The sequence below is a fragment of the Microcaecilia unicolor genome, chromosome 7 (assembly GCF_901765095.1).
Source record: "Microcaecilia unicolor chromosome 7, aMicUni1.1, whole genome shotgun sequence".
Lineage (NCBI taxonomy): Eukaryota > Metazoa > Chordata > Amphibia > Gymnophiona > Siphonopidae > Microcaecilia > Microcaecilia unicolor.
The window spans coordinates 178,720,770-178,748,581 of NC_044037.1; the positions used below are offsets into that span (position 1 = coordinate 178,720,770).

The window sequence follows — 27,812 nt, forward strand, 5'->3', positions numbered from 1 at the left end:
TGATTTGTCCCACCCCAACTGGCTACTTCTTATGTGGATAAAGAATATTCTTGTATATAAAAAGGCATCTTGTGTGCATAAGTGCAGAGACAATTAGCACTCACACACATAAGTGTAGTGCTTACTATTCTAAGGACGCATATAATTTTTATAGCACACAAATGCCAGGGGGCATACTCATGGGCAGAGCATGGATGACCCTTCAAATTACATGAACAGGTAGAAGTGAATCGCTTGTTTACTCTTGCCAAAAATACTGGGAGGCATACAATGAAGCTGCTGAGTAGTAAACTTAAAACAAATTAGAGAAAATATTTCTTCACTCAACGTGTAATTAAACTCTGAAATTTGTTGCCAGAGAATGTGATAAAAGCAGTTAGCAGGGTTTTAAAAAGGTTTAGATAATCTCCTAAAAGAAAAGTCCATAAACCATTATCAAGATGGACTTGGGAAAATCCACTGCATATCCTAGAATAAGCAGCATAAAATCTGTTTTATTGTTTTGGGATCTTGGCAGGTACTTATGACCTGAACTGGCCACTATTGGAAACAGGATACTGGACCTGATGGACTTTCAGTCTGTCCCAGTTGTCACGTCTGTGGTCGTGACCACCCTCAGACTTACCCTATTTCTGGGAATCAGTGTCTGTGCTGGTTTCTGTCTACTTCTGAGTTGGCTCTGTTTCTGTCTCTGGGTGCTGGCCACTTCCAGCATGGCGCTGATTGCCTCAGTATACTGCACCTGTGTGGGTTTAACCTCTCTGTGCTTCAGTATACTGTTCCTGAGTTAGCTCTATCTCTGTCTCTGTGGGCTAGCTGCTCTAATGGCTTCACTACTCTACACTTGTGTGTATTGGGCCTCTCTGTACTTCAGTGGGCTGTTCCTGAGGTAGCTCTGTCTCAGGCTGGGTGGGCCGGCTGCTTCCAGCCTGACACTAATTACCTCACTAGACTACACCTATGTGGGTTAGGTCTCTCTGGGCTTCTGTATGCTCTCTGCCTGTGGCCTGAAGGGGTGACCTCATCTGTCAGGGCCTTCTTAAGGAACTGGTGTTCTAGTCTTCAGTGCCTTTGCATTGCCAATGCCTCCGCAGTGCCTTAGGTCCTGAGGTTAGTGGGCTGTTTGCACAGTTAACTTTCCTTGTGGGCTTCCAGTCCTTCTGCTTTGCTAGTATACTATCACCTGTGGGCCTTGCCTTCTGGCTCAGGGTATTATTGCTCGTAGGCTTTCTGCCTAATCTATTTCTTACCTGTGGCCTTCTTGCTTTCCTGCTCAGGGTATTATTGCTCTGTGGGCTTTCAGCTCTTCTGTGTCCTTTGCTCTGAGGGCCTCTAGTCTATCTGTGTATATCACTCTTATCTGTGGGTTTCTAGGCCTTCTGGGTGTATTACTGCGGTCTGGGGGTTTCCAGCTCTTCTGTGGGCTTCCAGCCTTTCTGGGTGTATCTCTCTGACCTGTAGGCTTTCAGCCTTTCTGTGTATATTATTCTCGGTGGGCTTCTAGTCTTTCTGTTATCCCTGTTCAGTGGCTCTGCTCCCTGTCTGAGGTTGGTTAGCGGCTGTTGCTGCAGCCATTTCTCTCCTTTCTATCTGTTAGCTACTGTAGCTCCAGTCTAACCCTTCCTCTGGCAAGCGTATCTGTCATTCCCATTCCCTTGAGCTTAGCTTATATGTAGCTCATGTGTCCTCTTTCCTGCCAAGCTAGGCTTCCATGGACACCCTGCCTGCCTAGTGTTTGGGTGAAACCGGATCCAGTCTAGCTGTGCCAGTTTCCCGAATCCTGTGGGAGAAGCCTGTATTGAGTATCCTGTATCCTGCTTCTCAAGCCTGAACCCTGCTGTAGGACGTTGTTCCTGGATTCCTTGTTGCTTTCCTCTTCAGCTCCAGCCCAGCCACTCCAGTCCTGTCTACTTCAGCCCGTCTTAGGGTTGCCTGTCTCCTGTTGGGTGGTTTTGCCTGCTGCTGCCACCTCCGTGACAGTGGCTCAAGGGCTCACATTTCCCCGAGAGACCTGACACCAGTATGGCAATGCTTATGTTTTTGTGTTCCTATTTTGTCACAGTCAGTTATGCCAAGTCTATAGCTGCCGTAACTGCAGGCACCTAACTGCAAGGTACGTCAATACTAGGTTACACTTGTATTCTATAATGGAATCTGGGCACCCAAATGCCATTCTAGAATTGGTGATCAGTGCGCACCATTGGGGCACTTAACACATGGAGCCTAGTTAAAGAATTGCTCCAATAGTATTGACCATTTAGTCAGATATTCAGCCCAGTATTATCTGTATAAGATTTGAAAATCTAGTGCTAGTGAATTTATGCATTTACTGACTGCTGACAAGTGTATAACGTGGTATGAAGATTGGCACAATTAGTTGTTTTTTTCACACATCTTAGTTCTAATGATCCTGTTGACATAGAGAATATATGCATTGCCAGCTCACTGTACTTAAGGCCTCACAGCTGATCAATTAGCACAAATGTACAGGTAATTTAAGATTTTTCTACTTGCCATCAGGACAGTCCTATGAGTTTCACACTGAACATGAAGTACTGCTGCTAACAGAATTGTACTTTGTATGTTTGCCAGTAAAGTTTCTTTGTGCATTTCTATAAGATCCTTTGAAAGCATCTGTTTTTACATTGTAGCGGCTATTTTGTGTTTTATTCACAGAATGTCAGAGTAGACATGGTCATAGATGTTGGCCACAGCATAAATCCAGGCATAGATGTGGGACAGGTAAGTATTTCAACAGGATGTTCACATTTTTTTTAATTTACTTTTTTGCCTTCTACTTCTTTGGGCTTCCAGCTGAATTGGAATTGACCTCCAATTGGCTTTGGTGCCAAGAGACTTCACTTGAAAGTACCCAAAGTTGTTCCCCTCTTTTTCTAGTCTTCTCCCAATTTAGGCCAGCCATCATAGTGGCATTCCTCAGCCAGGGTCCACAAACCATGCCTCCCTCCAGAACCTGACTGGCATGCTACCTAAGTCTGGCCACTAGGTGGCGACATTGCACAATGTTTGGGACAGTCACCCCCAAGGGCTATGAATGCCACTTGCACAGCAAGCCAAGGAAACAGAAACTAAAGCCAGTTTTCTGCATGGCAGCATGAGACAGCTGCCACTGAGCTGCCAGACTGGTCCTTTCCAAACCAGTTTTGTTGTACTCCTTTTGTACATCAACTTTTGTGTTTGAATACTATCAAGTCAAACCTCAGTATGCTCGACTAAATAAATCCATTTCCTTCAACCTTTCCTGATAGCTCATATTGTATTTGTAAAATCTTTTAAATTGCAAGATTAAAAAAAACAATTTCCAAAGAAAGATCCCCATAGTGGTAGTGATTTCCAGTCATGGGACACTTTTGAAGCACTCGAGCTCTTTGCAGAGCCCCAAAATATTTTTTAATGTTGAAAGAAATTCAAATCTCCCCAACATGTTTAGCATCCTTCTTCTGCCTTCCTAAAGACAATGCAACTTTCTTTAAATTAGTCACCTTACTTTCTAACTCTTCTTACTCTCTTTCCTATCTATATGTTCCATCTTTGCTTATACCCTTCACTGTCAATTAAAATGTTCTATTATATATTGTGTTGACATTGTAAGTAGTATACTATGAGGGGCATAATCGAACGGGGATGACCATCTCTAAGGACGTCCCAGCGAAGGGGCGGGGAAACTGCTATTATCGAAACAAGATGGGCGTCTATCTTTTGTTTCGATAATACTGTCGGGGACACCCAAATCTCAACATTTAGGTCGACCTTAGAGATGGTCATCCCCAGTTTTCGGCAATAATGGAAACCGAGGACGCCCATCTCAAAAACGACCAAATCCAAGGCATTTGGTCATGGGAGGAGCCACCACGCGTAATGCACTGGTCCCCCTCACATGCCAGGACACCAACTGGGCACCCTAGGGGGCACTGCAGTGGACTTCACAAATTGCTCCCAGGTGCATAGCTCCCTTATCTTGGGTGCTGAGCCCCCCAACCCCCCCAAAACCCACTCTTCACAACTGTACACAACTACCATAGCCCTAAAGCCTGAAGGGGGGCACCTACATGTGGGTACAGTGGGTTTCGGGTGGGTTTTGAAGGGCTCCCATTTACCAGCACAAGTGTAACAGGTAGGGGGGTGATGAGCCTGGGTCCGCCTGCCTGAAGTGCACTGCACCCACTAAAACTGCTCCAGGGACCTGCATACTGCTGTGATGGAGCTGGGTATGACATTTGAGGCTAGCAAAGAGGCTGGCAAAACAAAAATTTAATTTCTTTTTAGGGTGGGAGGGGGTTGATGACCACTGGGGTGTAAGGGGAGGTCATCCCCGATTCCCTTCGGTGGTCATCCAGTCAGTTTGGGCACCTTTTTGAGGCTTGGTCGTGAAAAAAAAGTTAACCAAAGGCTTGTCAGGGACGCCCTTCATTTTTCTATTATTGGCCAAGGATGCCCATCTCTTAAGCACGCCCCAGTCCCACCTTCGCTACGCCTCTGACACGCCCCCGTGAACTTTGGACGTCCCCGCGATGGACTGCAGTTGAGGACACCCAAAATCGCCCGTCTCCTGATTTGTGTCGGTAGATGGGTGCCCTTCTCTTTCAAAAATGCCCCTGCAAGCCATACTTTGTATTGCTATTTGAATATTTTTACTGCTGTAATTGCCTATTGCTCATGCTTGATCTATTCTTACTGTATACCGCCTTCAAAAAGGTGGTAAATAAAACCTAATCTCTCTATATAAAACGCACCTCCAACGTTCCATGAAGCCTCTTTTAGCCAAAAGTGAAGGGGGTGAGATCCCATTGTGTCTGCCCCGCCCACGCGTCAAACGTGATGACGTCGAGGGCGGAGCAATGACACTCAACCAATCCCATCGCTCGGCAGCGAAGCATCAGGGAAGGAGGCGGCGCTCTCGGCGTCTAGCCTTCCCTTCGCTGTGTTCCGCCTTCTTCTGACGTCAAGGATGACGTCAAAAGAAGGCGGAACACAGCGAAGGGAAACCTAGACGTCGGGAGCGCCGCCTCCTTCCCTGACGCTTCGCTGCCGGAACCGCCACGGAGGTAAATTTTAAAATAAGAAAAAAAAACCCCGATGCATGGATGCGAAGGGGGGGGGGGCATGGATGCGAAGGGGGGGAGGAGAAGAGGGCGGGCCAGGCTGGGACATGGGAGAGAGAGGAGCATGGATGCGAGGGGGGGTCATGGAAGGGAGAGAGGGGACTTGCTGGAAAAGGATGAATGGAGGTGGCAGGGGACAAAGGAGCATGGATTGCAGGGCAGGCCTCAGGCAGAGAGGGGAAATGCTGGATAGGGATGAATGGAGGGGGCAGGTGACAGAGTAACATGGATGGCCATGGATTGGGACGGCAGGGCTCAGGCAGAGAGGGGAATTGCTGGATAGGGATGAATGGAGGGAACAGATGGGCATGGATGGATAGGGATTGCAGGGCAGGCCTCAGGCAGAGAGGGGAAATGCTGGATAGGGATGAATGGAGGGGGCAGGTGACAGAGTAACATGGATGGCCATGGATTGGGACGGCAGGGCTCAGGGAAAGGGGAATTGCTGGATAGGGATGAATGGAGGGGACAGATGGGCATGGATGGATATGGATTGCAGGGCAGGCCTCAGGCAGAGAGGGGAAATGCTGGATAGGGATGAATGGAGGGGGCAGGTGACAGAGTAACATGGATGGCCATGGATTGGGACGGCAGGGCTCAGGGAAAGGGGAATTGCTGGATAGGGATGAATGGAGGGGACAGATGGGCATGGATGGATATGGATTGCAGGGCAGGCCTCAGGCAGAGAGGGGAAATGCTGGATAGGGATGAATGGAGGGGGCAGGTGACAGAGTAACATGGATGGCCATGGATTGGGACGGCAGGGCTCAGGGAAAGGGGAATTGCTGGATAGGGATGAATGGAGGGGACAGATGGGCATGGATGGATATGGATTGCAGGGCAGGCCTCAGGCAGAGAGGGGAAATGCTGGAAAGGGATGAATGGAGGGGGCAGGAGACAGAGTAACATGGATGGCCATGGATTGGGAGGGCAGGGCTCAGGGAAAGGGGAATTGCTGGATAGGGATGAATGAAGGGGACAGATGGGCATGGATGGATATGGATTGCAGGACAGGCCTCAGGCACAGAGGGGAAATGCTGGAAAGGGATGAATGGAGGGGGCAGGGGACAGAGGAGCATGGATTGCAGGGCAGGCCTCAGGCAGAGAGGGGAATGCTGGATAGGGATGAATGGAGGGGGCAGGTGACAGAGTAACATGGATGGCCATGGATTGGGATGGCAGGGCTCAGGGAAAGGGGAATTGCTGGATACGGATGAATGGAGGGGACAGATGGGCATGGATGGATATGGATTGCAGGGCAGGCCTCAGGCACAGAGGGGAAATGCTGGAAAGGGATGAATGGAGGGGGCAGGGGACAGAGTAACATGGATGGCCATGGATTGGGAGGGCAGGGCTCAGGGAAAGGGGAATTGCTGGATAGGGATGAATGAAGGGGACAGATGGGCATGGATGGATATGGATTGCAGGACAGGCCTCAGGCAGAGAGGGGAAATGCTGGAAAGGGATGAATGGAGGGGGCAGGGGACAGAGGAGCATGGATTGCAGGGCAGGCCTCAGGCAGACAGGGGAAATGCTGGATAGGGATGAATGGAGGGGGCAGGTGACAGAGTAACATGGATGGCCATGGATTGGGCGGCAGAGCTCAGGGAAAGGGGAATTGCTGGATAGGGATGAATGGAGGGGACAGATGGCCATGGATGGATATGGATTGCAGGTCAGGCCTCAGGCAAAGAGGGGAAATGCTGGAAAGGGATGAATGGAGGGGGCAGGGGACAGAGGAGCATGGATGGCCACACACACACACTCTCTATCACACTGTGTCTCACATACACACTTGCACACACTCTCATTCTCACACACACACTCTCTCACAAACACACTCACACCCAGACTCACTCTCTCTCTCATACACTCACACTTTCACTCTCACTCTCAAACAGTCACTCTCACATACACTCTCCCAAACATACATACTCCGAAGAAAACCTTGCTAGCGCCCGTTTCATTTGTGTCAGAAACAGGCCTTTTTTACTAGTAAATAAAATAAATAAATAAAAATAATCAGCTTTGCTTTTTTGAATATGTTTTAAAGAATGAACTATGAATATGCTTAAATTATTTTCTTAGATTGAAGGTGCCTTTGTTCAAGGACTTGGACTGTATACAATTGAGGAATTAAAATATTCCCCAGAAGGAGTCCTGTACACACGGGGACCAGATCAGTATAAAATCCCAGCAGTCTCTGACATCCCTGAGGAATTCAGCATTTCCCTGCTTGCAGGATCCGAAAACCCATATACAATCTACTCTTCCAAGGTGAGACACCCTTGCTCCATTCATAGAATCAAGTAAAAGAGATTCAGTCACACTGTCCTTTACCTGTTTTAAAAATGGTATATCAAAAAGTGATCAAGACAGGCAGAGTTTCAAAAATTGTGTTTATTATTTATTTATTTATTTCAGAGTCTTGATAGACCGCATGGGGACCGATATGGCTACTGTTTGATTTACAGAGAAAATAAAATAAAACCAAGGGGCAGAGACACAGGAGGAAGGGCAAAACTAAATGCAGGTCAATCCAAATCTTCAGAAACAGATGAGTTTTAAGCAAAGATTTGAAACGTTAATATGAAGTTTTCTAGCGGAGAGTGGTGAGGAGAGCATGCCAATGGGATGGGTCCAGGAAGCTAAAAGAGGCATGAAAGTCAGGTGGAAGGCAGGAAGGAATGGTACATTCAGGAGATTAGCAGTGGAGGAACAAAGGGAACATATCTGGGTATAAGGAACGAGTACAGAGTGAAGGTAAGCAGAAGCAGTGAGAGAGTGAGATTTAAAGACAAGGCAGAGAAGTTTAAACTTAATCCTAGCTGAAATAGGAAGCCAGTGTTCCAAGTGAAGCAAAGGGGTGACATGATCAAAATGATGTGAAGAGTGAAGAACTTTGACAGCCGTAGACTGAATCAGTTGAAGGCGCTTGATAGAATATAAGGGAAGGCCGGCATATATGTGGTTACAATAGTTAAGATGAGAGATGACAACCAATAAAAGAAGAGTATGGATGACAGACATGTACATATGCCAACCCTCCCTCCATCCCTGCCCTCAGGAACTCCTCTGCACCTACTCCAAAACAGGTGCAGTTTTCTACACGTTGTATATGTTGGTGAGCCCACAGTTTCTGAATGAATGAGTGTGTATTTTATGTACTCCTTGGTTGATTGTTTCTTTTCTATTATATTATGGAGTTTTGCTTTTAACTTTACCGATTTTATTGTACACTGCTTTGATTGGACCTTCAAAAACTGCGGTATATTAAATCCAATAAACGATAAACATATGTGTTCACATACACCTGTAAATGACTAAAATACCAGCCTTAACCTGCATACTGAGGCCCTCATGATCAAAAGCCCCGCGCTGTTCCAAACAGCGCCCTAAAAATAGCGCCGGGACAGCGCAGGGCTTTTCTGCATTGATGATCAAAGATAATGCATGCAAATCTAAGCAGCGCTATTATCTTTGATTATCATGTTGAAGTGCGGGAGAATTGCGCCCGAGCATGCGCTCAGCACAATCCTCCCGCACTTCTTTGACAGGTCTGGGCTGTCAAAAGCCCAAAACTGTCAAAGTGGCCTGCCGATCCCCCAACAAAGAGGCCACCACCGGCCAAACCGACTCCCACCCTCCCACCAAGCGATGGGGGGGGGGGCTGGAGGTCCGGTGGACCTCCGGTCCCCCCGATGACCCCCCCCCCATGTTCACAGAGGGCTGGAGATCCGGTGGTTCTCCAGCCCCCCCCCCACGAACCCCCAGAGGACTTGGTTGCTGGCTTAAGAAACGCTGCCCTACCCTCCCATCTGCGACGGGGGGGGGGGGCTGGAGGATCAGAGGGTCTCCAGCCCCCCCAAACCCCCCATAAATCATTGTGATCCATCGACGGGGGGGTGGGGCCTAGAGGTCCACCGGACCTCCAAACCACCCCAACTCCTCCCCCCCCCCAGCGTTCTCCACAAATCCCTGGTGGTCCGTGGTGACACGTAACCCCACCCTCCTACCTCCCTCCCGGCCCCCCTACCTTTGTTGGAGGAGGGACGGAGCCTGCATGCCTCCCTCCTCTTCCTTTCGACGCCGCTTCAAAATGGCGGCACCCAGCCCCGCCCATTGCATCCTGGGATGCGCTGGGCGGGGCTACATACCCCCTCATCAGTAGATTACAGCGGCCACAAGGATTTCTTGGGGTTTGGGGGGCTGGAGGCCCACCGAACCTCCAGCCCCCCCCCCCCCCCCCGGAGCTGGTGGGAGGGTGGGACAACGCTTGGCCGGAGGCGGCCACGAAGATTTCGGGGGAGTTCGGATCGTCGGGGGGGGGACCGGAGGTCCACCGGACCTCCAGTACCGTGTGCTGTTGCCTTGGGGGGGAACGGAGGCCTGCCAGCATGCAACTGCATGCTGGACAGGGCTCACCATTCCTCCCCAATGATCCGCAAAATCTAACGCCAGCTCGGAGCTGGCGTTGATTTTGCTGCGGCCAGCGACCCAATCTTTGGCGCGCTGGTCGCTGATCATTGGGGATGAATGCGTTAAGCGCCAATTAGCATGCATTTGCAAGCTAATTGCGCTAGAAGCTCTGTTTAGCATGCATTTGCATGCTACTTGCGCTGAGAGCCCTCGAGTGCGCTGTTTCAGGCGCTCGAGGGCTCTGATCATGGGTCAGCTGCAAACTCTGGTGCTAGTATGGCGTTAACAGCCTCTAGCGCCAGAGTTTGCTTTTGATCATGAGGGCCTTACTGACTAACATTTAGGCAGCAACTTATAAACCAGTCCTTAGGACATACCTAGCCAGTCAGGCTTTCCAATTACCCACAGTGAATATGTATGAGATAGATTTGCACACAGTGGAGACAGTGCATGCAGATCTATCTCATGATTATTCATTGTGGATATTCTGAATATCTGACTAGCATGGAGGGGCATTTCTGAAAGAACATCCAAGTCAGAGTTGGGACATTCTGCTCATAATGTCCAAAAAAAAATCATCCATATCACAGCCATTTGGGGAACAGAAAAAATATGTAAGGATTTCCTTTTTGAAAACATATGAAAAAGACGTTCTTGCTCTGAAAACATCCAAAATGAATAGCCATTTTGCAAAATGAAACATCCAAAATACGCATGCCAAAAAAGCTGGCACAAATATGTCTGTCTGGCATCATTTATACAAAAATGGCCGCACAGATTTCCCTGCAGAGCAAAGGGGTAGCCTAGTGGTCAGTGCAGTGGTCTTTAAACAACGGGACCTAGGTACAAATCCCACTGCACTGACCACTAGGCAACTCTTTACACTGCTTGCTGCTGTATTAGGAATGGCCATAATACCTGAAGCTGTCATCACAACACATATGCTCCACAGCTCCTTCCACCACATCATAGTTCTTCTGTCCCAACCGGTGCAGAATTTAGGCTCAATGTTAAGAACATCTGCAATGAAATGTACCATAGCAAACAACCATCCATATATAGATCCAGATGGTCCCATCCACTGAAATGTTCACACTTAAAGTTAGACACTCGTGGATGGCAAGGAGTGAAGAAGGCCTTAGCTTTTTCAGCCAATTCAAACAGTTGTGGTTTCCCTTCAGTAAATACATTCAAACGCATTGGGTACAAAAGCGCAAACTGAAAATGGCATCTGTGCAATTCTGTACACACTGGAGCATATGCCTTTCGCAAAAAAGAAACCTTCGAGGAAAAATCCTGAAAGCAGAGGATAGTCTTATTTTCATAAGCAAGTGGCCCTTTGTTACGTATGGCATGCAAAATATCCGCTTTGTGAACATAATTAAGTAATTTAAGTATGACCACTCGAGGTCGTGCATCTGGGGCGTGTCGAGGGCCTAACCGGTGAGCCCTCTCGATCCACAGTGGACCCGCATCAGAATTTAATTGCAATGCAGATACCAACCACGATTCCAGGAATTTTCTGAGCTCCAGATCCGCGATTGTTTCAGGTAAGCCCACCAGCCTCAGGTTCCCTCATCTGGATCGGTTTTCTATATCATCCATTTTTTCCTCCAACCCCTGAAGTCGTGTTTGCAAGTCCTCATTAGACATGGTAAGCTGCTGCATGCGGTCCTCAAGGTCAGAGACACGCTGGCAGCGTGTTGTAAATTATCCACACAAGGATTCCAACCGACCGTCCACGACATCCAGTTTGTCTGTTATTTTCTGCAACCGGCTATCATCTATGGCCTGCCGAACCTCTGGGATGATCTCTGTAACCCATGCGGAGCTCACCGTGGTCAGCCCTGCTGCATCCACCATTTTAAGATCACTGCAGTGCGACTTTTCTTTCTCTCTGTGCTGCATTTTTGCCACCATCCACCTCTTCATTCCACTCCTCGTACTGCTCTCAAAAGGTCTCAATGTAATACCGCTATCTCCAGCTGAATAATCCAGAGGCGCACCTTAAATTAGCAAAAGTCGAGGTTGGGGCCCGGGAGCTCTTCCTGACAACACCCACTCGTTAGCATGGCATCACGTGACCCCCGCTGAAAGACGTCTTAATTTTGGGCCCAACATAGTCCCACCCAAAACACGCCTCCAAAATGCAACCTTACTATTTGAACTAACTCTGCCTTTCGAAAATTACGATTTGGATGTTTTCGGCAGATGGATGTTTTTTCAGCATTTTGAGACCTCCGTCTGCTTTAAAAATGAGCGCCTTAGTGAGTCCCGAGGACTGGGTTGAGAACCCCTGTTATAGATTTTCACCCTAAAGGGGTTATTCTATAAGGAGCCACCTAGTTTTATTCAGTAAAAGCAAATGTAAGTGCTGGTATTCTAGTCTTTTACTCATGTGGACATATAGGACTAAATTCTATCAACGGTTACTACAAAATCAGTGCTGAAAAAAATAGCACCTAGCACTAATCTATAAATGATACTTAAAGTTGGGCACCGTTTATAGAATAGTGCTTAGCAATGGGAACAGCAACTATATTTAGGCGCAACCATTTACACCAACGAAACTGTGATATAAATCTCCGTGCCTAAATTAGGCGCAGATCCCCTTTATTCTACAACAATGCATGTAAATTAAAGGAAAGCCCCTGATCTGCCCAGGATCCTCCCATGGCCACGCCCCTTTCTGGACCCACATGTAAAAATATGCTTGTAAATTTTAACAAATGTCAATTATCGCTGATAATTAACACCCAATTATTGGTGCTAATTGGCTCATTATTCAGTTAAGTTGTGTGCCTCCAAATTTATACACGCGCAACTCATAGCACCATATATAGAATTTTGGGGCTCATGTCTGTAACTGACCATTTTCTGGCTACAGTATATGCCAAGGTGCAATAGTTTATACTTTGCAGGTGGATGTTCACATGGGTAGAGTGCAGGTGGAGAACTGGTGGGGTACATATTTACGCGTATGCCCCCGATATTCAAAAGCATTTAGCTGGCCAGGATCGGCACCTAGCCAGTTAAATGCTCCATAACCAGCTATCTGCACATTTTCAGTGGGACACGGCCAGCCATGACCAGCTGAAAATTCATGGTTAGCAGCTTGCCAATTTTAATTGCACAATATATCTGGCTATCCACCAATCTTCAGTGTGAGTTTGGTGTCCATATTTGGACGCATGAATATCAGGCCTATTTTTGATCGGTTCAAACTTAACCAACCAGCGCTGAATGTCAGCTTGGCTGGTTAAGTTTGAACCAGGCAAAAATAAAACGGATATTCAATGCCTGTCACCGGAAACGGCCCGGCATTGAATATCCGGGCTCAGCGCTGACTGTGGGAGTTAGCCTGGTTAATTCCCATGGTCTAAATATTGGGCCCATAGATTGGAAAACCTTACCATCTACTCGTGGTCTTTTACAATCTAAAGCAAGCATTTACACCACCTCTACGAATATAAGCATGTTTTCAGCCACTTACTCTGATATTCTATAAAGAAAAGTAGGCATTTATAAGGAAGGGACATAAGGGGTGACGCCATGATCTGATGGCATGTACTTTGAGAGTGAGGGTGGGTGTGTGCATGGGAGTTTGGGTAAAGTACAAAGGTACATGCATAAATTATATACATCTAGGCATAGGCATTTACACCAGCTATAGGGCTGGTGTATGTGAACGCACCTTAAATGTAAGTTTGTTTTCTTCCACTTTTTATAGAATACTATTGAAAGAAGTAGGCACCTACTTTTCTTTATAGAATACACTTAAAATAGGCTCCATAACCGGGGGGTCACGTGATGCCAGCAGGGGGGGTCACGTGATGCCAGCAGGCGGATAAGACGCTCTCAAGCCCTGCTCCGACCCTGGTGTAATATTCTGCTTAATTAACCTGCTTTTCCGACCCCCCGCCGCAACGAAAATAGCCTACCTGCAGCTGACACGGTCTGGAGTGTTCGCGGGTGAGGTTTCGGGGCTGGGAAGGTGACCGAGCCGTGGTATGCCGGCAAAAACACCGAGGCCTCCCAGAGATCGTGCACAACCCATGAGCTCCAAGATGGCGTCCCCGGTGCCCAGTAGCGCGGTGGTCACGCTGCAGGAGGAGGCAGTTCGCGAGTTGACAAAGCAGATCACAGCGGTGCTGGATGATAGACTTTCTAAGTTGCAGGCTTCTGTGGACACGCTAAATGAAAATATGGAAAGACAAACAGCGCGACTTCAAAGCGCAGAGGAACGTATCGGCCGTCAAGAAGACAGGTCGGAGGCCCTGGAGGGAAGAGTAGAGCAGGTGGAAGCTCTGGCGAGGCAACTGACGCAGCTAACAGACGACTTAGAGAACAGGAGCCGCAGGAACAATGTTAGAATTATCGGTGTCCCTGAATCAGTGAAAGATGGAGAACTGAGGGATTTTGTGACCCGCTGGATCCCTGAACAGCTGAAATTGGACCAGGCTGTGGGGGCATTACGGGTGGAACGAGTGCATCGCGTGGGAGCAGCGCGGGAAGGCGAACAACGCCCGAGACCCGTCCTGGCAAGAATTTTAGATTATGCAGAGAAAGAGAAGATCATGCAGGCGTTTAGAGTAAGCAGAGCTTTGGATTACAACGGAGCACGTGTCCTGCTGTTCCAGGATTACTCTGCACGAGTGTCGGGTCAGAGAAAGAAAATGGGACAGCTGTGCAAGATACTTTACGATCAGGGAGTTCGGTTCTCAATCCTGTATCCGGCCAAAGTCCGTTTGCAGTATGAAAACAAAACCCTTTTCTTCACAGACCCGCTGGAGCTCAAGCAGTTCGTGGACAGGCTCCAGAAAAAATAAAGGAGGAGAGGACTGTATGCCCTGGAGCAGCATAAGGAGTGTGACCAGAAGAGGAGAGTTTACTGTGGGACTGTGAGTTAACCTTTAAACAGGGAACACATGGAGAGTTAATGTGAACTATTGGGCGCTGGAGATTTCACGGAAGTCCTGAAAGAGGCAGAAGGGGAAGGCTGGTTAAGATGTATTCTGTTTTTGAGTTGGTTTTTGCTATGTTTGTGGGTGGCTTCCCCTGGTTGGCCCCTCTTGTGAGGCGGGGGCTACTGCCAATGTTTAGTTGTTAACTGTTTGGGAATCAATGTCTTGATATGCAATGTTTTCTTTATGCAGTGTTGTGGGGGGGGGGAGGGGGAAGTCGAGCTGGGTCGGGGTAAGGGTATGGTTGGAAGAGGGAGGAAAGTGGAGTATGAATGTGGGGGAACGTTTGATAAGACGATTGTGGGGGAATCTGAGTTGGGGATATTCTAGAAGCAGGGTGGAGGGGGGGAAGGGAGGGGCCTGGGAACACTGGGGGTTAGGCTCTGGGTTTCCAAAGGGGGCAGGGAAGGGTTCTCAGGTATCGGGAGAAGAGACTTTTAATAGGCGGAGAAGGAAGTGGATTGATAGGGAACTGATGGGAGGGTCGAGCTGGGAGGCCAGCCCATCTGACAGTTGTAAAAATGTTAATGAGTATTCAAAGAATGACAAAGCATGCCATCGGCAGGATTGCGAATAGTAACTTTAAATGTTGATGGAATCCACTCTCCTGTTAAAAGGACACGCTTATTGCAACATCTAAAAAGGCTGAAGGCAGATGTGGCACTATTACAGGAAACCCACCTGAATAAAGCAGAACATGAAAAATTGAGAAGGGATTGGGTGGGAGAAGTATATGCTGCCTCATATAGCGATCGTCAGAGAGGAGTAGCAATACTGGTTAAAAAATCTTTGGCATTCACCTTACACGAGCTGATACAGGACTCAGAGGGCAGATGGGTAATAGTAGCTGGAAGTTTACAGGGGGTCAAAGTAGCCCTATGTAGTCTTTATGCACCAAACTTGTACACACATCAGTTTTTTGTACATGTCCGATCGAAATTGGCAGCGTTTGAAGAATACCCCCTAATTGTAGGAGGGGACTTCAATATTACTAGTGACCCAACTATTGACTGCCAGCCCCCAAGGCCATTGTTAAAAGAACATTTTAATAAGGGAGTCAATTACCTAAGTGCGGAATTGGCATTGGTAGATGTATGGCGCACTTTACATGAGGAGGAAAGGGATTTCACTTTTTATTCCCATCCACACAAAGTGCATGCTCGTCTGGATTATGTATTGCTATCAGGGGCTTTGCTTGGCAGAGTGCAAGCAACGGCTATAGAGGAGGCGATAGTGTCAGATCATGCGCCGGTGTGGGTGGATGTTGAGTGGGGCACTGGTGCTCGTCCGGCACGCTGGCGCATGAACCCAGCGCTATATCAAAGTGCTGAGTTCCAAGCACACCTGAAAGGAGCGTGGGATGAATATGTGGCTGAGAACAGGGTGGAGGATGTAGGACCCAGAGTATATTGGGAGGCGGCAAAGGCAGTTCTTAGGGGGAAAATCATTGCATATACAGCAGCTAAGCGCAAGGAGCGGGATCAAGCATTGCTCAGTGCAGGGCGCAGGTTAGGAGAAGCGCGCCGGCAATATCTAACACGACACATAGAAGAAAACAGAAGGGCATACATTGCTTGTAGAAAAGAGATGCAGGCCTTGCTTAATGAACGAGCATTATACAGCATTAAACTGTATAAATATGGCCTACATAGATGGGGTAATAAGACAGGGAAATTGCTAGCCTCTTTGGTGCGGCAACGTGAAGGAAAACATTATATAACAAAATTAAAAGGAGAGGGGGCCAAAAGCATTACTTCACAGGAAGACATACAAGGAGAATTTGTGAAATTCTATGCATCTTTATATGAGTCTGGTACCTTCTCTAATCAAAGATGCGAGGAGTTCATGCAAGGACTACGGCTGCCGCGCTTAGCGTTAGAGCAGGTGGCAATGTTATGTGCGCCTATAAAAGGCAAGGAAGTACAGGAAGTGATAAAGCAATTAAAATTGGCTAAGGCCCCTGGACCAGATGGATTGGGGTCAGAATTTTATAAAATACTCCAAGGTCAATGCATACCCGCATTTATAGATATGTGTGATGATATTCGCACGTCCCAGGACATGGGGTCCCATCTTAACCATGCATATATTACCGTGTTGCCCAAGCCAGGAAAAGATAGGGAGGTAGTGGGGTCATATAGGCCTATATCTCTTATAAATCAAGACCTTAAGATATTGGCTAGCATACTGGCGGCCAGGCTGGGGGAACTGCTGCCTCTCATGATACACACTGACCAGGTGGGGTTTGTGAAGGGCAGGTATGCAGCAGCTAACATTTTAAAAGTATGCCGCATATTAAGAGAGAGAAAATTTCGGCGAGGGGATTCGATTTTAGCCAGTTTGGATGCAGAAAAGGCCTTTGATAAGGTCTTGTGGCCATACCTACTCTGGATTCTGCAACGGTGCGGCATAAGAGGGGCTTTTCTAGATTGGATTCGAGTGTTATATAGTAATCCAACGGCTCAGCTACTGGTCAATGGCGCTCTCACATCTACTATAACACTGGGGCGGGGGACACGGCAGGGATGCCCGCTCTCGCCCTTGTTGTTTGTGTTGTCTCTGGAGCCACTGGCCATCCGGTTGCGACATGATGAACGAGTGCGGGGCTTAAGCACGGGGGGCATAGAATACAAGGTCAATATGTTTGCGGATGACATGCTGTTGCTACTGGATAATGCTGCACAGTCGCTGCCTGTAGCAATGGAGATAATTAAAGAGTTTGGGGAGTTTGCAGGGCTACGTATCAACTTTGGAAAGTCAGAGGCGTTGGCAATATCGAACCCTTGCCATAGTGTCACTTTAGAGACCTTTCCGTTATTATGGGCTCACACTGGAATAAAGTATTTGGGGGTGTACTTGAGTTCTGATATAGAGTGGGTATACAGGAAAAATGTCATAGAAAAAATAGAGATGATAAGGAGAATATGTGTACAGTGGAGAGACCTCCCGGTGAGCTTTCGAAGGAGGATAGCGTTGGTTAAGATGGTTCTCCTCCCTAAACTACTGTACCCATTGCAAATGATACCATTGTGGGTGGAACGGCGGGAAGACACTATACAGTGGGGGAAATAAGTATTTGATCCCTTGCTGATTTTGTAAGTTTGCCCACTGACAAAGACATGAGCAGCCCATAATTGAAGGGTAGGTTATTGGTAACAGTGAGAGATAGCACATCACAAATTAAATCCGGAAAATCACATTGTGGAAAGTATATGAATTTATTTGCATTCTGCAGAGGGAAATAAGTATTTGATCCCCCACCAACCAGTAAGAGATCTGGCCCCTACAGACCAGGTAGATGCTCCAAATCAACTCGTTACCTGCATGACAGACAGCTGTCGGCAATGGTCACCTGTATGAAAGACACCTGTCCACAGACTCAGTGAATCAGTCAGACTCTAACCTCTACAAAATGGCCAAGAGCAAGGAGCTGTCTAAGGATGTCAGGGACAAGATCATACACCTGCACAAGGCTGGAATGGGCTACAAAACCATCAGTAAGACGCTGGGCGAGAAGGAGACAACTGTTGGTGCCATAGTAAGAAAATGGAAGAAGTACAAAATGACTGTCAATCGACAAAGATCTGGGGCTCCACGCAAAATCTCACCTCGTGGGGTATCCTTGATCATGAGGAAGGTTAGAAATCAGCCTACAACTACAAGGGGGGAACTTGTCAATGATCTCAAGGCAGCTGGGACCACTGTCACCACGAAAACCATTGGTAACACATTACGACATAACGGATTGCAATCCTGCAGTGCCCGCAAGGTCCCCCTGCTCCGGAAGGCACATGTGACGGCCCGTCTGAAGTTTGCCAGTGAACACCTGGATGATGCCGAGAGTGATTGGGAGAAGGTGCTGTGGTCAGATGAGACAAAAATTGAGCTCTTTGGCATGAACTCAACTCGCCGTGTTTGGAGGAAGAGAAATGCTGCCTATGACCCAAAGAACACCGTCCCCACTGTCAAGCATGGAGGTGGAAATGTTATGTTTTGGGGGTGTTTCTCTGCTAAGGGCACAGGACTACTTCACCGCATCAATGGGAGAATGGATGGGGCCATGTACCGTACAATTCTGAGTGACAACCTCCTTCCCTCCGCCAGGGCCTTAAAAATGGGTCGTGGCTGGGTCTTCCAGCACGACAATGACCCAAAACATACAGCCAAGGCAACAAAGGAGTGGCTCAGGAAGAAGCACATTAGGGTCATGGAGTGGCCTAGCCAGTCACCAGACCTTAATCCCATTGAAAACTTATGGAGGGAGCTGAAGCTGCGAGTTGCCAAGCGACAGCCCAGAACTCTTAATGATTTAGAGATGATCTGCAAAGAGGAGTGGACCAAAATTCCTCCTGACATGTGTGCAAACCTCATCATCAACTACAGAAGACGTCTGACCGCTGTGCTTGCCAACAAGGGTTTTGCCACCAAGTATTAGGTCTTGTTTGCCAGAGGGATCAAATACTTATTTCCCTCTGCAGAATGCAAATAAATTCATATACTTTCCAAAATGTGATTTTCCGGATTTAATTTGTGATGTGCTATCTCTCACTGTTACCAATAACCTACCCTTCAATTATGGGCTGCTCATGTCTTTGTCAGTGGGCAAACTTACAAAATCAGCAAGGGATCAAATACTTATTTCCCCCACTGTATATCGTAGTACAATAGGCACCTTCATCTGGCATAATAGGCGCCCACGAATTGCATTTGCTCAATTAGTCAGAATTCGAAGGGAAGGGGGGTTAAGGCTCCCGGATCTCAGGCAGTACAATGTAGCAGCTCTGATGAGGTGGCTGCATGAATGCCATACTGGAGAGGACAGGTACGCGCCCAGGGAATTTTGGCAGAGTTGGTGCGTTCCTCTGGATGTGTTTACAGTATTGGGAGGGAATACGGGAACCCATGGGTCGCGTTACCGCAGGAATCCTTTCTTAAAAGCGCTGGGGAAGGCTTGGAGATGGTGGAGGGGAGTGATAGGAGGTGGGGGAAAGAACTATCCCTTTTTCTCATTGGTTGATAACCCAGCATTCCCGGCAGGGCTAGGGAAAAGTAATTTTGAGACATGGGTAGAAGGGGGTTGCAAGTATATAGGGCAGTTGGTAGAGTTAGGAGATCAGGCTTTCCCATCCTTTGAGCAAGTTAAAAACATATGGCATCTCAATAATAAACATTTTTTTCAGTACTTGCAGGTACGGGACTATTACCAGAAACTGACACGAGCAGTAGGCTCCCCAGTCCGGTTCACGGGATTGGATAAAGTGTTTTTGTTGACCCCATCGAAGTCGAATGGGGTGTCCCAGTGGTATAAATACATGGACGCTCATAAAAGAACTCAGCCACTGATGCGATTGGCGATGGGTTGGAGTGATATCCTTGGGGAAAATGTCACACAGGAAAGGCTAGGGAAGGCTTTTGACAAACTCCATAGTATTACATCTAATGCGGCGTTGCAGGATATTCAATTTAGAATATTGCACAGGGTGTATATTACCCGCCAACGGGGGAAGAAAATGGGACTATGGGCAGATGATAGATGTGTCAAATGTCAGGGAGGAACTGGCACATTTGTTCATTCGTTTGTGGAGTGCCCGACCCTGGCAGAGCTTTGGACACATGCACTAGAAACCATTGAAAAAGTTATAGCCAAACCATTTGAATGGTCTTTCTCGGCTTTGTTACTGGGAGAGTCAGAACAGTTGAGGGAGGAAGGCTTTTTAGAAGCACAGAGCCGGTTTGCTCTCCTCGCAATTCTGTTGGTTAAAAAATGCATACTGCAGGTTTGGGCGCAGCCGTCTCCGCCGTCTGTGCAGCAGTGGCACCGGACGATGGGAGAGATGGCGGAGTGGGTAGCGTTGCAGTATAAAGTGACATCCAAAAACAAACAGAGAGTGTATCAGGGATTGTGGAAAACATATACACAGCTATGTAGCTTGGAGAGCGTGGGGGATCCTTAATACAATCCACCAACACCTCTGAACTCATTAAGAGGTACCTGAGAGGGGGAGGGGAGGGGGAGGGGGGAGGGGGGTGGGGAAGGCATTCATATAAAAAATGAGAAAAGTCAGAAGGGGTGTAGATATGGATGGTCTTGTAAAGAGCGTTGGTCATTTTTGGAAAGTAATGATGGACAAAATGTTTGCATATATTTTGGACCGTGTATGTATAGAGTTTTCATGTTCAGAAATGTATTATGTGATTATTTGCCTTCTGGCACCAATAAAGATAATTCAAAAAAAAAAAAAAAAAAAATAGGCTCCATAACCAGCACCCTCCATGTTTCTGTGAACCTATTTTTTACATGTGTATACCTCTACACAATAAGAACCTACGTGTGTGCATTAAAAGCACTTTTATAAACTAGGTGCTAACATTTACACATATTTGCAAGGGGGTGTACACATGGGCAGGGTTCCCTACTTATACACATATGTTATACACGTCGCTGTCACATTTAGGTGCTGGCACTTGAACCAATTCTATAGCTGGAGTAGGTGCATCCACCTAAATATCAGGCGCATTGATATGGATTGTGCTAGTATTCTATAACAGAAGTGACACGCTCTACATTCGGTTATAGAATAGGTTCCTTCCAGGCACCTAGTTATAGAATCGCCGAGTGTGCTAAACACTCAGGGCTCTTTATAGCAGGATGCCAAGGTTAGAAAGGCATGTACGCACATATAGGACTAGATTCTGTATATGGTGCCGAAAAAATCAGTGCAACAAAAAAGACGCGTTTAGTGCTATTCTAGAACATTAGGCGTTATTTATAGAATACACGTAGTGCCCAGACCTAGGACTAAATTTAGGCGCAACCATGTATGCCAACTAAAGCCTGGTTTAAATGCCTGTGCCTAACTTAGGCACGGATTGAGTATATTTTATAACAGTGCCTGTAGTTTTTAAGAATGCCCATGACTTGCCCATGCCCCTCCCATTGCCATGCCCCCTTTTGAGATCATGCATTAGAATTTACATGCACCACTACACAGAATATGCTTAGAAAGTGTCTTAATCTAGTCTTGTATCCCGCTAATACCTTGCAGTTCAAAGCAGGTAACATTGTTTTAAGAAACTAGAACAGTCTTCTGGGAATATAAAACTAGAGGAGTTGGATACACTCAGGATTTTTGATGCAAGACAAAAACCTCTGAAACAAAAGTGTTTTAGCCCTTTTCCTAAAAATAAGGTACAACTGAGGTGATCGAAATGTGTTAAAGTCCTTCCAGTGTCTAGCTGCCTGAAAGGCCAGAGTTAATTTAAATAACCACAGTCTCTTCTTCAGTGGCGTTCCTAGGGGGGCTGACACGCGGGGCGGATCGCCGATGCGCCCCACCCCCCGGGTGCAGCGCGACCCCCCCCCCCCCCGGCGAAAGAACCCCCCCGGGTGCACGCCGCTGAGGGGGGGTGCCGCGCGCCTGTCCACTTCGTTCGTTTCCATGCTCCCTCTGCCCCGGAACAGAAAGTAATCTGTTCCAGGGCAGAGGGAGCACAGAACGAACGTAGTGGACAGGCACGTGGCACCCCCCCAGCGGCGTGCACCCAGGGCGGACCGCACCCACCGCCCCCCCCCCCCCCCCCCCCCCCCGGTACGCCACTGCTCTTCTTTCCCTTTACTGAGGGAAATGAAAAGACTGTGTCTCCAGTTCTTCTAGCCCTCTGAGCAGCAGCAAACTGGAAGTGGTCGTACAGATAATTAGGAGCAAGGCCATGCATGATCTTAAAAAGAAAGCAGGCTATCTTAAAAAGTTGTGCACATAAATTCTAACTAGTGCCGATATATTGCACCTATTTTATAAAAATGTAATTGTGTGCATGTTTGTAATAGTATGAATGCATGAATATGTACATACTTAATAAAATACACTTTTAAGTACCAATTCTACCCTTGGGAATGTGGGGGATTATTTTATAACAGAATACATATAAAAAGTTCATAAAATGTACCTATTTTAGAACACAGAACTATTCCCAGTAACAAAGAAAAGCTGTGCATGTGATGCTGTTCAGTTTAGCGGAATTGGCTTGTTTCTTTGAAGCAAATGAAGGAGTCAGAGATACTGCCCTATTAGGTTTAGAATAAAAATAAAACCCTTTAAGGGACAGTTCCTCCATCTATATCCTGCAAGTCATCTGAATGACTGACTGGTGAAAAGGTGACATCCTTTGAATATATATGATTTTTACCCTGATACAGATGGAAACAGAATCGTAGCCATTTCAGTTTTGATGTAATGGTTGTATGTATTTTTATATTTTTTAATATATTTATTTATTCAATTTAATTTGTGCTAATTCCTCCAGTTATCCCTTGTCCTCTCTGCTCTTTGATCTGCTTGATACTCGCAGAACATGCCTCTCTTTCTTTTTACATTAGTTGCACAAATTTTCCTCTATTCCGAGGCCAGTGCAAATATGTACATCCATGCTATGCATGTGCACCCATTGTTTTTTATAAAGTATGCACTAGAACATAAAGGCCAACCTCTTCAAAAAGGCCTACCCCACCAATCCACCATAAATCCCCACACCCAGCAACACAGCATGGACAATATACAATCATCACTCCCTTCAATCCTCATGTTGCCTGATACACACCTACCTATTGCGACCACAATATAACCTTGTATTTGTTATCAACCAACTTGGCGAACGCCATTACGGTACTATGTAAGCCACATTGAGCCTGCAAATAGGTGGGAAAATGTGGGGTACAAATGTAACAAATAAAAAGTGTTGCCATACTGGGATAGACCAAAGGTCCATCAAGCCCAGTATCCTGTTTCCAACGGTGGCCAATCCAGGTCACAAGTACCTGGCAAGATCCCAAAACATTACAATACATTTTATGCTGCTTATCAAGCAGTGGATTTTCCCAAGTCCATTCTAATAATGGCTAATGGATTTTTCTTTTAGGAAACTAGCCAAACCTTTTTTAAACCTCATTATGCTAATTGTTTTTACCACATTCTCTGGCAATGAATTCAAGAGTTTAATTACATGTTGAGTGAAGAAATATTTCTCCAATTTGTTTTAAATTTACTATCTGTAGCTTCATTGCGTGCCCCCTAGTCCTAGTATTTTTGGACAGAGTAACGAGCGATTTACGTTTACCCATTCCACTCGCTATTTTATATACCTCTATCATATCTTCCCTCAGCCTTCTTTTCTGCAAGCTGAACAGCCCTTATAGGGAAGTCGTCTCATCCCCTTATCATTTCCGTCGCCCTTCTCTGTACCTTTTCTAATTCTTGAGATACGGTGACCAGAATTGCACATAGTATCCAAGTGCGGTCGCACCATGGAGCAATACAAAGGCATTATAGCATCCTCAGTTTTTATTTTCCATTCTTTTCCTAATAATACCTAACATCCTATTTGCTTTCTTCACCTCCACTGTACACTGTACATCTTTATGCTGCCGCACTATGTACTTGGGAGTGCCTATGTACAATCTGCATAAAAGTACCCGTACTCTTATCAGCATGTGTACTTGTACACATGCATATCCTTATGTATTTGTAGAATATTACTTTATTGTAAAGAAAATAAATTCAAATGCTTTATAAAATTTTCTCCATATCACATTAAAGTAGGCTCTGTGCAGATAATTGGTTAATGGTTATTAATGTTTCTGTATTGAAAAGTACATATTGAATTTTGATTTATAAAAGTAGAGGAACAGACCAAAGGGCTGAAGCATTAAATCCTTTTCATAGATGGATTACTGGCTTTTCCATTCCATATCTTTCTTTGTGCATCATAACTAATTCCCTGCAATCCTCAATGCATTTTAACAAATGAATCCTACTGTGCTGAATTTTCTAAGTAAAAAACATAAAAGTATCAACAAGCAAGTTTGTAAAAAACAAAAAATCTTTGTTTTCTCATAGGGTATTGGTGAGCCAACTTTCTTCCTGGGCTGCTCTGTGTATTTTGCTATAAAGGAAGCAGTGAAAGCTGCACGGAAGGAGAGGGGAGTAACTGGAGACTTCACAGTGGACAGCCCGCTGACTCCTGAACGGATTCGAATGGCTTGTGGAGATCACTTTACCTGTATGGTAGGTTTGGAGGAAAAAAAAAGGTTTCAAACCATCACCAATTCTTTTTCATGTTTTCAACATAAATTTGTTCATTTTCCATTTCAGATACAAAAATAGTATATGAAGCCCAATTTTGCAAATGGCATCTAGATAAGAGCTAGATCATAATTTCCCATGTATTTTTAATAAAGGTTTGCTGAGCAGTCAGGCCAGTATTTGAAGAAAGTTATACATTCACCAGTGGCTTGACCTACATGGATAGTGACAACCTAGTGTCCATAATATCTATACATTCGACACACTACCTACAATCCTTTTGTAAAATATGCATCAGGGGTAGCAGAATGCCTTTTTCTTTGGGAGTGCCCAAGTTCCATCCCATAGTTCCCACATGGTGTCCAGCATCTCTTTCCTTCCCTCCCTCTCAACCACCACCTGCATCTCTGTCCTACCCTCCCTCTCAACATCTCCCTCCCCCTCAGTCTCCAGCATCTCTGTTCTTCCCTCCCTCACAACCCTCCCCTCAACCCTGGTCTCCAGCATTTCTCTGTTTCCTTACCTCCCATCCCCCCCATGACATTCAGCATTCTCTCCATCCCTTCCCCTTTCTCCTCCTCCTCTCTTCAGCATCTTTCTCCTTTTCTACTGCCCTGCTGCCACCAGGAATTTATTCCTTTACCTCGCTCCCCTTTGGCCGGCCAGCCTCGAGCATGTACAAATGCAAAAGCCCTCATGCTGGCCAGCCGCGTGATGCTTCTTATGTAGCTGATAGTGTTGCTGCTCCGGGGAGCAAGGTAATGGAATAAACACCTTACAGCGAGAGAGGCAGGGAAACAAAATCTTTTTTTTTGGGGGGGGGGGGGTACTCTGACATCTGTGGCTCCCTCTATTGCAATACCTATGTAAGGATGCATAGAAATAAATAAGTAAGTGCTGGCACATCCAGGAAGAACCATTTCAGCAGGTAATATATTTGAAAAAAAAAACCCCAGTGAAGGTGTAAGTGCCATTTTCACGACCTACGAGGGTAATTTTGTAACAGATCACCTGGACTGAGAGGGTAAGAAGGCATCTATTTGTAGCCTATTTTATAAAGACACAGCTTTGAGTTTCATATTTTTAAGCATTCCTTCTTCTCTTTTCAGATTCCAAAAGATAAACCTGGATCCTATGTTCCTTGGGCTATCAACATATGAACAAGTTACATATATTGCACAAAGAATTGGAAGATGATTTTGCAAGGGCAGACTGACCATACAGGCAACCAGGCAGTGCCAGAGGGCCTAGGGAAGTGGGGGAGGGGGGCTCACTACCCAGGGCTTTTTTACCTGCTTCTTATCCATGACATTTGAACAGGGGGAGCCACAGGTGCTGTGGCAGCTCTCCCCAGTTTACCTTGCAACTTGTTTCTATCGCGCAGCAGCATTTCAGAGACAGTTGCCTGTGCCAGCCCTGGAGTCTCCTCTTTGTTTCCCCCACCCCTGTGATGTAACTTTCTGATTCTGCAGGGGTGCGGCAGAGAGGAAACTCCAGGGCTGGCACAAGCAACTTTCTCTGAAACACTGCTGCTGCTGCTGCTGCTGCTGTGCAAAAGAAGCAAGTTGAAAGGTAAACCGGGGTGGGGGGAGTTGCCAGATTGCTGGGGAGGGGTTAAAAGATAGAAAAAAAAGGGAGAGATATCTGAGCTGGGCACCTAAATTTAGTTGTGGGCAGTTATGCCAAGTAAAACCTGGTGTAAATACCGACACCCAAATTAGGTGCGGACAAGACGTATTCTATAATAACTTGCATAGATTCTAGAATCGTCCATGACCCGCCATGGCTATGCCCCCTTTTTAACAATGGACTTAGAATATATGCGCAGCACTTTATACAATATGCTTAGACAGTTCTGCATGTAAATTTTAATGCCAATTAGTGTCAATAATTGCTTCTTAATTGGCAATTAGAAGCACTGATTGGCTTGTTAACCAATTAGGCTGTGTGCATTGTTATAGAATATGCTTTGATTTCTGCACGGAAATCTCAGCGTAATATGTAAAATCCGGGGGTTAGTGTGGATTCCTGCAGCCAGCTTTGGGCACAAGGACTTACACCTGCAGAAACCTTGGGTAAATCCTCGTGCGCAAGTTGAGCGTCCAACCCCAGTATTCTGTAACATTGCATCTAAAGTTTAGGAATGCCCCTGACCCACCCATGTGCCTCTTATGGCCACACCCCCTTTTGGGTTGTGCATGAGACACTTTGGATGCACAGCGTTATAGAACAGTACATAGGCAGATGCGCACATCAGTCCAAATTAGTGCCAATTTGATTGTTAATGTCAACAATTGATTGTAAACTAATTTGAGTGGGCATCTGCCCTGCACGCCCAAATTTGGGCAATCTCTATAGAATCTGTGGGAAAAAGTATATATGGGATCATTCTTCTACTACTACTACTACTAATAATAATAATCATCATCATTTCTATAGCTCTAGTAGACATATGCAGCGCTGTACACATTATATGCAGGTACTTTCTCACACATTATATGCATTCCCTGCATATACTTTTATACAGGGCTGGCCCAAGGTAAGGTACCGCTTGAGGTGGAGCTACCATGTTGCCCCCACCAGGCTGAGATGCCTCCCCCCCCCCTCCACAGCGCTTTACCTCACAGTAACGTTCCAAACCCAGCAGCAGCAGCATTTCCCATATGCTACCCTGTCGCTAGCATCCATCTCTTCCCTTTACTGTGGCTGTGCCTCTGACAAAACAGGAAGTTACATCAGAGAAGCAGTCGCAGTAAAGGGAAGAGGCAGGTGCCAACGGCGGCAAAGTAGCATATGGGAATCGCTGCCGGGGGACCGTCGCAGTGAGGTAAAACGCCTTGAAGAAGGAGATGCTGCCCCTCCCAAGTGCTGCTCCTGAAGAGTGCCACCTGAGGCCCCCACCTCAGGTGGCCTAATGGTCGGACCGCCCCTGCTTTTATACATGTATAAGGCATGCATGGCTGAACAAGCACAATGTACAGATGGACAGGAAGACAAACAAGCAAACAAAGCCTCAACAATAAGTGTGCTTGATTTTTATAAATCACACCTAAAGAAGCAAAAACAAATTGAGGGGTCCTTTTACTAAAGGGTGAGTACAAGGCAATGAGTTTGATGCGTGCCAATCCAGAACTACCACCAGGCTACAGCAAGAGCTCAGCAGTAGTTCCCACCCCCACTGTGCGAAATGGCGCTACAGTAATTTTTTAGATTTTTGCAGCGCTGGA

The 27,812-nt window shown here is 46.5% G+C and overlaps 1 protein-coding gene across 1 annotated transcript in view; it reads left to right on the plus strand.

Moving 5' to 3' along the window:
- Nucleotides 1-26,496, plus strand: part of LOC115474520 (aldehyde oxidase 1-like) — a 235,978-nt gene extending 209,482 nt beyond the window's left edge. Inside the window, exons 32-35 of the mRNA XM_030210009.1 lie at nt 2,677-2,742; nt 7,212-7,400; nt 24,400-24,567; nt 25,695-26,496. Coding sequence (XP_030065869.1) covers nt 2,677-2,742; nt 7,212-7,400; nt 24,400-24,567; nt 25,695-25,745 — 474 coding nt within the window. The 3' untranslated portion in view covers nt 25,746-26,496. The remainder of the gene's footprint in view (nt 1-2,676; nt 2,743-7,211; nt 7,401-24,399; nt 24,568-25,694) is intronic.
- The last annotated feature ends 1,316 nt before the right edge of the window (nt 26,497-27,812 follow it).